Source organism: Malus sylvestris, chromosome 3, assembly GCF_916048215.2.
Source record: "Malus sylvestris chromosome 3, drMalSylv7.2, whole genome shotgun sequence".
Classification (NCBI taxonomy): domain Eukaryota; kingdom Viridiplantae; phylum Streptophyta; class Magnoliopsida; order Rosales; family Rosaceae; genus Malus; species Malus sylvestris.
Window position 1 is genome coordinate 9,271,777 of NC_062262.1, and position 12,445 is coordinate 9,284,221.

At 35.7% G+C, this 12,445-nt stretch overlaps 1 protein-coding gene across 1 annotated transcript; it reads right to left on the minus strand.

The window, feature by feature from the left end:
* Positions 1-3,834: 3,834 nt before the first annotated feature.
* LOC126617416 (WUSCHEL-related homeobox 3-like) lies at positions 3,835-7,318 on the minus strand. The gene is made up of 2 exons (XM_050285486.1): positions 6,795-7,318; positions 3,835-4,649 (listed from the first exon to the last, which is right to left on the minus strand). The coding sequence occupies exons 1-2, from the start codon at positions 7,230-7,232 to the stop codon at positions 4,329-4,331; spliced, it is 759 nt and encodes a 252-aa protein (XP_050141443.1). The 5' UTR covers positions 7,233-7,318; the 3' UTR covers positions 3,835-4,328.
* Positions 7,319-12,445: the final 5,127 nt, after the last annotated feature.

The window sequence follows — 12,445 nt, forward strand, 5'->3', positions numbered from 1 at the left end:
AACTGACGTAAGGTTAGATGTCACTTTTAACCGACGCCGATATTCTTTTTTATTTTATATTACTTTGCTTCTTGGTGGAGGATTAAGGGGACTAACCGACATCATTACCCTTTTCGTGACGCTAGAAACGGTGTCGGTTCTCCTATCCGACATTGCACGATTTGATGTCGGATTTTTATCAAAAATCCGACAATAATTGGGGTTTCTTGTTGTTTTTACACTGCCAGTGATAGCCTCTTTTGTAGTAGTGCATGATCGATCTTTCTCTACTTTACAGTTCGAATCGACCTTCAAGTAACTTAACATAACTTAAACAGAATCTAATATGATAACAAATGGCTTTAACTGTTTTCCAATTTTTATTTGTTTTTGTGATGAAAAGAACATGTCATCAAGCAACATGTAGATCGTTTGGAGCCATTCCATGCATCAGATAAATCATGATGTCTTTTTGCATCGTCTGTTTTGTCGTTCAGGGCATTAGACATATCATTTGGTAGAGTCGTTTTGTCCATTCCAGCAAAGGGGCCTTCATTTGAACTGCATTATAGAATGTCGTTTTCTTGTCTAGACACCAATATTGGACATTATTGTAACCTAACAGCCAAGAACTGTGGGATTCACATTACTCCAGTAACAATTGTAGGAATCCTTATTGGACTCAACTAGTGTTGATAATAGTGAGTCAGCATATTTGAAATTATAAGTCAGTTGGGGTTTTTTAAATACGTGGAAAAACCATATCCTATAATTGAGGAGCTTCATCCATAGTGCTTGCGGTTTGAAGCACGTATTAGGTCCACTACATGCACGATGGAATTAGAGGCAACGGTGGAATAACCATCTTCCACGATAGATGGAAGTTGGGGAACACTAACTCTATAAAAAGAATTCCTTGCTCACAGAGAAATTCTTCTTCGATTTGGGACTATCACCATAAGAATATTCAGGTCTCTAGTGAGTAGAAGAGTCTCTTTGAAACACGACCATGTCTTTTGCAGGTTAGCTCCATCTATGTAATTAAAAACCATGATTTGTTCTAGGGTTCAATGTTAGAAAATATTTTATTTATTCCAACAACAATGCCTCATGTGATATCGAATATATATGTCTAAGATCACTTACCAACATTAGGATTCTTATTTTACAAATGGAGGTAATTTGACCTTAGCTTATGTTTGGCAAAGTTTTATGACGATTTCATTGACTCAACTTCATGTATATGATCGTGATCACTTTGTTGAAGATTACAAAAATTTCATATCAGAAATCAACAAAATTAAATGACTTATATTGATTTCGGATTGACATCAGTGTATGTTGTGCAAGAAGTACAATGTAAGTTAGAAAACAATATTGGTGTGATTATAGTAATGAGCTAATGACCCCATCTAAAATCTTGACAGAGCAGCTAAATAAACCATTATTGTTCAAGATAAATCTGTATGTCATAAATACCCAGTTACTTATATACTATATAATTGTTGCAAATAAATGTTTATTTTTTGGTTGTCCACAAACATGTGTATTAGTTAATTTAGAGCAAATATACGTAATATGTATTTTGTTAAGTTCATTTCCTATAAGAATAGGTAAACTTGGCTGTAGTCTATAAAAATCAGCCCAAGATATAATTATATAGTAGCATAAGTTTTGAGACTGTTTTAAAAGATGATTACTGTGTAATCTGCCAATTAAAAATGTATCTGAGAGCCTCTGACAAAACAAAAGAAGTTCTAAACTTAATGGAGAAGCACCAGCTAGATGCTTTTCTAAAAGCGATGTGATATACTTTTTTGCAAAGTGATGAGTAAATTTTATACTATATATTTTACCTTATTCTTATTGTTAATTTATTGGTTATTTTGTAAGAAGTTTCATACTTTGATTTATATTTTTAATGTAGGACATTCGACTTCCTTTGGAGAAAAAAAATAGTTAAACAGATGAATTTTGGAGTGATTCTAATTGAAGGATGTTCATGAGTTTGTTGACTTGATCATGTCAAAGTTTCATAATTTTCTATTGAGCGATTTATTTATGGCGATCAAATAAAGGAGTAGCGTACAGTGCTGTCAAAGTGATGTTTTCGGCTTCTTTGGATTTTTGGAGCCCAAGATGACCTTTGATAGGTTTGTGGCCTTCTGGAGATGTGTTAAGAACGTCCTGATCTTCAAAAAAAGTTATCATGGGCTGGATTTGGAGGATATCGAAGCTAGAACGTGGCTGGACAAGTACTTAAGAGATTCTCCTAGCTTAATTAGGACTTTATTTTCTAAGATATTTTATTATTATTTTTAGTTTCCTAGTTAGAATAAAGGACCTGGTTTTTAGGAATTGTGCAATGCCTTTTAGATGGGATTTAAAAGGTTTTAGCCATCTTTAGGTTAGGCACGCTTTCTTTTATGCAATTTGGGAAGACAGAGAATTTTGCTAGGGTTTTCAAGGGCTTTCAGATTTTCTACTTAGAGGTGTTTTCATTCTAATAATATTTCATATGATTTTAATTATGAATATGCGTAATTAATTCTCTAGGGCGAAACCTTGAGCCTTAGCATGAATATGTAATTTTTATTTAATTGCTTATGATTGATTGCATGTATACTTTGAATTATTAATCATCGTGATTAAAACTATCTAATTGTTTTAATACCTGATCACCATTAGAATCTTTAGAAAAGTAATTTGATGCAATTTTGGTCGGAAGGTTCCCTGAAATTGGCGTTGGCTTCTTGTGATTAATAATTGTAATTGCACTTAAGATGGACACCACGTGGGTTGCATGGTTTTTCAAAGGGTTTTCATAAAGCATAATGAGTCTTTCATGTTCAAATTTGATCCGAACGTCTGGATGGGTTGCATGTTAGATATACGTTCTATGTTGGAGGTTTCAAGTAGAATATATATTAGGCAAAACCTAACCTTCAAAGTGGCATGTGTAGATCATAAGTAATTGGTAAAAATCCATAGGATTGCTAGGTGATGGTGAAACCCTAGTGTTTTTCTAAATTGGTATTTAAAACTCTTTTCTTTTATCATATTTATTTTTAATTAAAATTCCTTTTTAATATTACCTAAATTCAAAATCACTTTTCTCAATTTTTAGTTTTAAGTAGTTAATTAGGAATTGTTTCTACATAAATTATTCAAATAGTCCTTGAGGAGAACGACCTTACATGAGCATCTATACAACAATAACCTTGTATTTTTGCAAGTATTTTGTGTGATTTTAACCCTATTTGCGTAGACAGTAAAATCGCTATCACAAAGCACTTGGATTTTAATTAAAAATTCAACAGTTTTCCTCTTAAAAAAGGGTGCCTATGAGAAGAAGTTCCAAAAATGGGATCTAATTTGATGGGATCACTATATATAAGCGAAAATGTGAAAATAAGTCATTTTCTTTTGAGTTTCTCCAAATAACAAAGTGTTGGGATTGAATTAACCAAGAAAATGTGAAAATTTGTTTGACTTATGATAGTTTTAAAAGAAGGCAAAAAAACACACATTATAATTTGATGGGATCATTATGAGGGACATTGGAAAACTTAGCCATTGTTTTAGATTATTGGATTTTTAGCCATTTACTTTTCAAGATTTAAAAATATAGTCACTCAACACTTCGTCAAACAGTATAGTTATTCGAGTTCACCCCTCGACCAGTGCTAAAACACCCCTAGAGCATGTTTGAGGCGATGGTTAAAATTCCTTCAAGTAAAAAATTGGCTAAAGTCTTTAGATAATCCGTAGTTTGGTGTCATAACCAAAGAATTATTATTTCATCTTATACAAGTTGCCTCTCCCAATATTAAAAGAAAGCACAAAAAAAGATCCTTGCAAAATTTAAACATATAATAGACAGAATGTGTTGCTTTGACTTGTTCGAAATGTCCAGACCATGTAAACACTAATAAAAAGCTGACTTCTACATGACTAGATACAACATGTAGTGATCAGTTCACGTACTGGGTGTGCAATATGTCAGCTTTAAGCTGCACACAACAGACAAGCTAGGACTTAAAAGCAAAATACAATGCTGCTGCAGGCAATATTGCACTATACATAGTACAACTAGCTAGTAATAGTGCAAATAAATAGTCGACGTACGTTTGTTTGAAATTGAGAGGTTAAAATAAGTATAGGACCCAGAACCGTAGTACTACTCATTGGACAATTGAGATCTTTCACATCATAGAAGAAGAACACAGAAAACACATAGCAAAAACCAAGACACCAAACAAGAGAGAGAGAGAAAGAGAGAGAGAGAGAGAGAGAGATGAATGCAGATGCAGATGCAGATGCAAATGCAGCAGTAGTAGTAGGGCTTTTTAGTGATTGTCTATGAGGGTGGAGGAAGACAGAGCACTGTGGGAGGCTGTGGATTCTTCTTTGAGATCAGTGGCAGTGATAGGGAAGAGTTGAAGGGTCTTGAGGGGTGGTGTAGAAGTAGTAGTAGTAGTAGTAGTAGTAGTAGTAGTAGTAGTACTGCTGCTTGAACTAGTGCAACATGGGGATGGTGGGCTTACATCCATCATCATCATCATCATCCACTCACGACCGTACATACTCATCACGGGCTTCTCCATCTCCACCTTCTCTGGGATCTCCATCTTCCAGGTGTAGTTTATCATGGCATCTTCAACTCCCACCTATGCCAAAAAGGAAAAAAAACATAGTTAAAATAGCTTCAAGAAAAGGAAAATTAGATTAAGGACAAGAATTATGTATTCTGGTGTTTTTTACTTAATAAAAAACTTGTGTTGATTTTATTGTACACTTGTTAGTTAGAGGACAATAAAGATCAATGTCTTAGTGCGTGATACTCTTTTTCTTTCAATCCACGTTGACTGTTCTAGCAACACGGTTTTATTGACGTCACCGTTTGTACACCATGCATAGCAATGCATATTGTTATGTATACAAATTTGTTTCGCTCTTTAATGAAAATATCCTATTACCTTGAACAGAAAAATTGTTAATTATTCCTTTACTTTGTAAATTTAAGGGGGATTTAGATAATAGGGTTTAGATAAGATGATTCTTAGGTTCTTGAATCCTTCTTTTAAGAAACGTCACCATCTGCAATGAATTCCATAGGTTTTGCTATTATGTATTTACAAGCTTGCTATTTTTTCTTACCTATTGTCAGTGATGCTAGGTCAATTCTCAAATACAAAAGAAATTTCTATAATCAATTAACGCCATATTTATGGCACAAATACAGTTCCAGGTTCAAGTGACTGGGGATTTCCATTTGTATGGTAAATTTTTGTATTGCACAATATTTACGTACGATAGTTTAGGTACAAATATTTTGCTCAGGTACCTTAGTCATTAGTTTCATTTGTATGACAAAGTTTTGCATGTATTGTATTTATATTTGTATAGGTACTTTTATTTAGGTCGATTAATTTTGATGCAAATAACATATGTTTATATGTTTATGACTGAAAGGTATCCGGTAACATGTGACATAGTAATAATAATAAAATAGAATAAATTGATTAATTTGAAAATGTTAACTTATATGATTACTAGCATTTACTTACACACTTTGTGTGTATGAACACATATTTTTTTTTTTTTTTGAAAAATGAGAAGGAGAGAGGGAGAGAGAGAACGTGGGGGGGGGGGGAGTGGGAGGTTTTTGTTTTTTATTTTTTTTGGTTTTGTAAATTTTAAATATTGGAAATATTTTAACATCACGTGTAAGTAAGGTTTTAATAAAAAAAAGTAAAATTTGGATATGTAAAATTACATTATTGTCCATCAATTTTTTTTTTTTGTGTGATAGAAGACTAAATAGTCTTTTCACCCTCTTTTGGTTGACAAAGAGAGTTTCATTAATGTAGTTTTAGACATCTAAAGACTATAATCACTATATAATAATAATCTTATACCAGGCATTTATCTAAAAATAAAATTATTTAAGGATTAAAGTTAAGAGTTTTATGTTTACTCTATTACCACAAACACTATACAAACAGACACTACTTATATAGTTATATGTCTAATGAAGACCTAAAATAAAGGCAAGTAGAAGTTCATTTTAGAAAAACAACAGTTTTCACCTTTCCATACTTCTCCTCTTATGCTTTTGTCTTATATGATAAATATAGTTGCCGATTTTTTTCAGTATGATATATAGGATGTTTTACTCTGATAAAAAGAAAAAGGATGATTTACATAAGAAACTTTTGCTGCTAGATCTTTGTTAAGATCAAAATTCCGATGTATAGCGAAATATAGAATATTCGAGATTTAAATTAATAAATTTAAAAGGGTGATGAATTGTAGACAGGTGGTACTAAGTTTAAATTTATTAATTCAGTAAATTTAATAAATTCCATGTACTACTAACTTTAAACAGTAACTAGCATAGTGATAGAGAATGTGGAGTGAGAAGTTTTTTTTTATTTTTTATTTTTTATTTTTAATTAGAGATATATTAGGATTACATGTAGGTGATGTTTTGGAAGAAAAAAAAGAAAATTTTGATTGTGTGAAATTATATTTCTTATTCATATTCTGTTTTAATTAGAGAGTTAAACTGGTAATTTTATAGGTTTTTTTTTGTTGACAATGAATGTTTTATTAATTAATAGAGATTAGTAGAGATTAAGCTAAAACAATACTGACCCTAAGCAAGCATAAGGTAATGATTTTAAACATGAAGAAAAAAAAAAGGAAAGAGAGAATATTCTGTCTTTCCACTACTGGTAAATATCTCATCATTGTGCATAAGTATATAATCAAGAGATAAATATATACACACGCGTATATATAATTATAACCTGAGGAGGAAGAAACCCAGTTGATGAGTAGTTATTGTGATGATGACAAGTATAAAGTTGCTTATGATGAAGAGCGGAAGGGACAGGAGGAGGGGTCTCAAGGTAACCAAGAAAGGTCTGCTGATTCAGCTGCTGCTCATAGTGGCAGTTACGGTAATTATGGTAATTATGATGGTGATAAAGTAGTTGCTGCTGCTGCAGTTGCTTACAAAGCTTTCTCCTAAGCTTCTGTCTGTCCCTTGCCTTGTGGTTCTGGAACCAGTAAAACACATTTTTGCCCTCAATCTTGCCATAGAAAGAGAGCTGGGCAGTGATGTGTTGGATTTGAGAGGCATTGGGGGTTCTGATTCCAGCCCTGTACATCTCTTCAAGGAGCATCAGTTGCTTTGGGGCAGGGCACCATCTTGATGATGATGATGAGTTAGCTGCAGGGGACATAATCGGTTTTTCTTGAATTGTGGACTTGGTTTGTGGTAGCTGTACGTACACAAAGAAACTAAAGTAGGGTTTTTGGTGTGGTTGTGGAGAGTGAAGGGTTGAAGTAGGGGGAGGTATAAATAGATAGACAAAGAGGAAGTATACAGTGTTAGATTTTAGATTTACCTTGAAAATAACATTCATTTGGTGGGAAGCCACACTGTGTAGACATAGTGTAGGACTTGGAAATTATATATTATAATTAATATTATAATATTTAATTTTTGTATGAATGAAAAATAAGAGTCATGTGTCATAGTTGAATTCAAATTCATGTGTTGTATCTGTTCGTTAGAACTTTAGGCAACAGTCATAATGTTTCAAAAATGGTGGCTTGAGTTCTATATAAACTTAAGCATCCCACCTGTCTAATTGAATTAAGAGAAGAGTTTTCTCCGATGTCTTAGAAAAAATCCGAGTCGTGTCTTGAGAGTACGGAATATATGAAGTTCATCAGAGTCCGAAAATTGAAGTACTTTGACTACAGATTATAGATTGTTGAATCCTGGGAGACGAAGGCCTACCGAACTACAAACACAAGAGTAGGGGCGAAATTCTGTCTTTAGGACATTGCATTTATGCAATCCTCAATCTCCAAGTTTGTCAATTTTCTAACTTTCTCTCTAGTTGTTTATATTAATGTGGATGCAAATTTATTCCTTCTTGTTCTTGGACAAAATTGCAACTACAAAATAAATAACACCTTAGGTCAAGGCCAAGACCCTCACGCGCCCACGATGAATTGGGGGGGGGGGGGCTTTGGCCGAATAACCTCCATGCCAAAGTTAGAATTTTGAGGGAAAATTGTTAGGAGAATTTAAAGAATTTAGCAAGAGAATTGGAATTGAGTTTTGGAGAGAATGAGGGTGTTTATATAGGGGTGCGGCCGGCCCCTTTGGGTGGAGATGGACCGGCCACTTGGATGGCTTTGTGGGTGAAGTTCATGATTTGTGGTTAATTAGAAAATTAATTGAATAATAAATCAATTAAGTAGCTAATTAATATAATAAAAAAGGAATGATTTGGGGGTTACCTTGTGTAAAAGATTTGATGAGGATGGATGAAATAGGTTATAAATAAATACCTATTTTGGGCACTTTTGACTTGATTGAGGGTGATTGTCCACTGCTCACGTGTAAGAGTTCCGATGTTCCTTGAGGGTAATTTTTTCATTTTTACCCTAGAATCCACGTGTCACCTTTATATTCTTCTTGATTATTTTTTGTTCCACAAATGCCCCCATACTTGTTGGGCTACTCCTAGGAAAGGGCAGCAGGTGTAGAGATCTTCTTACTTTAGGAAACATAAAATTGTTTTCTATTTTGATGTAGATTCCCTCTTTAATTGGAAATTAGATCCTTCTAGAAAAGGGAAATAAATCACATCTAAAGTCTATTTAAGTCTACATTAAGTAGATGATTAAATCAACCTTAGAGAGCAATTTATTCTACCCTACAAGAGAGAGAAAGCTAGAGGATATTTCTTCCCTTCCCCTAGCAATCTTTTACACTTGCTCGTGCAAATGGCCATCTTTCGTTGCATTCTTCGTTTTCTCCGTGCCACATCGAGGTAAGAAAAATTTAATTTTCCTTGTCTTATTCTTGGATAGTGTTGTCGCGGGGTAGCCATCAGGGTGGTGCGGCACGTCGGTTGGCAGGGTCCAGGACTTAGCTCGGCATGGGCTAGGAGGTGTTGTGGCAAAGACCATTGCTTGGACTGCTCGACTTGGCTAGAGCCAAGGGCAGCTTGTGCGCCTAGGGCCTCATATTGAGGCACTAGGGCACAGTGTTAGGCAAGCTGCATGGATCATGTCTTTTGGGCTCTTGGACCTGACGCAGGCCAGACCGGCAATTGAGAGAAATGAAGAGGTCGCAGGCTTTATGAGCTGTTGTAATGCTGGGCATGTAGGCCTCATGCCTGCTAGTCCGAGAGAAAAAATAATATGGGTTAAGCTTCCTTGCTGACTACCGTGAATGGCATTGGTTGCTTAATCCTCTTTGTCGGAAGAAATGTGGGTTGCTCCCTAGAAAGAGGGTAAAGAAGATCAAGGCAGATGCAGTTGCTCGTTTGATCGCTATCGTGGAGCCTACTATGAATAAAGGTGGAAAGAAGAGCTTTTCCCCACCTTCTCAAAAGATGTCGGTTAAGAAAAATCTAAAGACTTCCTCCGCTACTCGTGAGGGTCCACCTGCTGGTAAGAGGCCTATGATTGACATGACTTCTTCCAATAGGAAGAAAAATGAGGTTGCTAAATCTAAGCATGTGGCGCCTGCCATGTCAAGAATGGCTAGTATAATTGATGATAAGATTGCTTAGCGTAGAGGTCCTGTCATGCCCTAAGTGCTAAAGTCTGTACCAAGACGTCCATTCGGTTCACCTTTGGAGATGCTTATTATTATGAAAATCGATAAGGTGGACTCTACTGCTAAAGTGGCGCCAAGGTTCACTCCCCCTGTTGCTGAGACTGATTTACCTGCTAGGAAGGAGAAGATTGCTCGCGTAAGCAGTTATGAGAAATCCACTAAGCCTACTTCTGGGGAGGCTGCTGAGATCTGTGCACTTTTGAAACCAGATCTGTTTGAAGACATAGATGTTTGTGCCAAGTTTGTCGATAGCGTTAGAAGGGTTGTTTGCCCAAGTTCCATACGACCAAGTATAGGAAGACTGCCCTACTTACCATAATGCAGAAGATGTCTATTCTGGTAGCCGAGTCTATGTTCCTTGACCAAGAGGATACTAAGGCTGCTAAGGAAGTGGCAAGAACTGTGGTAGCCGAAGTTTACTCCTCGGTCGAGAAAGTCAAGAAATTGGAATTTGAGCTTGCTGCTTTGAAGGGGTCTAATACCTCTACCCCTACTTCTCTACAGCTTGAGACTAGGGATGGGCAATGGTTATGGTGGGCGGGTAACTGCGGTTATATACCCATAACCGTTTATGTTCATACCCGTATAACCGTTTATCCGTTGGGTAATTACATAAACAGTTATACCCATACCCATAACCGTTTATAAATTATTAACCATACCCATAACCGTGTACCCATTTAACCATACCCATTTACCCATTTAACCATAACCATAACCATTTACCCATTTAACCATAATCATTTACCCATTTAACCATAACCATTTACCCATTTAACCATAACCATTTACCTGTTTACCTATTTTTGAACCCACTTGTTCTTTTTTTACCCATTTTTTCACCCGTTGTTTTTTTTTAACAACTTGAAAATTACAAAAGAAAAATTTGTCATAATTTTCATTTTCTAACAAGTAAACACCGTTATAGATACATTTTATCATGCATTTCCCTATTTTAATCATTTAAATCCTCATACAATTCCAATAATTGAAATAATAGTTTACGAACAATATTTTTCTGTTACAACTAAGCAAGTCTTTAAATATAATAGCGAAGAAGGAGATATGTTCCCGTTTCTAAACACAGTTTTATGCAATAAGTAATTGATCTTAATCCCCCAATATATATATATATATAAATTTATGCAGAACCCTAGCTATTTTGTATCTTCAACAGATGCAAACATAAGAAAAGAAGAAAAACATATAAGAACTAAAGCCAGCATAAAAGAAACATACCTGAAGTCATAATTATCTTTTTCCCTGAGAGAAATATTGAAGGTTAGGCGGCCGTTAATCACTTTGGAGGAGCTAATTATAGCAAGAATATTTATATACACAACTTCTTGCATGTCAATGTTTGTAAAGGATTAATTACGGAAATTTGTTAATTTAATAGATGAGCGGCGGAGATGAGAGAGGGCAGCGAGGAGGGATAGATGAGCAGAAGACGGTACGTTTGAAACGCGAAAAGATTGAAAATTTAGGGTTTTTTAATCTTTTTTAATTTTACATATATTAAAGTAAATGGGTAAATGGATACCCGTTATAACTATAGGTAATACCCATAACCGCCCATTTAAATTTCACGGAGAAACGGTTATACCCATAACCATTTATTCGTCTAAACGGTTACCCATAACCGTAACTATGAACTTTAAATGAGCGGGTAACCACGGTTGCCCAAACTCATGGGTATTTTGCCCATCCCTACTTGTGACCGCTCGCCAAGAGATCGTGGATTTGAAAACTAGGCTTGACGTGATCCAAGTAAAGTATGAAAGTGCAGAGAATGAGATCGAGTGTTACATACCTCAGATTCAAGATCTTGAGCATGCCATCTCTAAATTCCACTTTGCTGCTTATGCAAAGGATGAAGAATTGATCAATGCTTACAACCAAGTGATCCACTTCAAAAAGGTTGTTGATAGGCTTGAGCCTTAAGTGTTGGAACTCCAAAGTGCTTTGAAGATCAACGACAATCTGAAGAAAGAAGTGGAGAAGATGCAGTAGGTTCATGCTTGTCTGCTCGAGGAGAATTAGCAGTTAAAGGGTGAGAATGCTAGGTTCGAGGCTTCGCTTAAGCCGACTTCTACAAGTTAGGTTATGTAGATCATCTCTTTGGGCGGCCGTCTAACTTTGAGTTTTATGGTAAAGACTTCGAGACCTTCTCTATTTCTTCAGAAAACTTGCTCGCCTTTGTTTTTTAGTCTTCTATTAGTGAAGTACTCAGAGAGGTTGGTGCCCAAGCTGGGGCAGCTGGGGATGAAGCGCCGAATGGTGCCACTGCTGAGGGCGTTACGACTGCTAAAGGTATGGCAACCGAGTAGTCGTGGGATGTCCAAGTTGCTGAAGAGTAATCTTCTAGGTAGACTTTAGGATTTTCTTTGTTTTCCTTGTTGGTTTTTCTTTGCTTGAACTTTTTCGGTCTTTGCTAATTGTTTATCAATTTTGCTAGAAAATTTAATAAACTTGTTTCCTTTGCTTTTCTCCATTTTCGCTTTTTTGTTCATGCTCTAACCTTTAGACTTTACAGGCCAATGGCTAGCGTGTTGTTTTTCAATAAGCAGATAGGCCTACGTAGCCTACGTAGCCGTATGTGTTGGTGTAGAACTTTGTAAAGTTGTTAGCCATAGGGTTGGCAGCCGAATGCTTTACTTACAGAAGCAGACAAGTCTGCGTAACTACTAAGCTGTTAACCTTGGCTTTCTCAAATTCTATAGGTTGCGTAGCAAGTACCACAACACTTTAGGACTTGGTGCAGGCTGTTCCCCGCTCGGCAGTGGTGAAGCTTATCAACTACGTAGCATG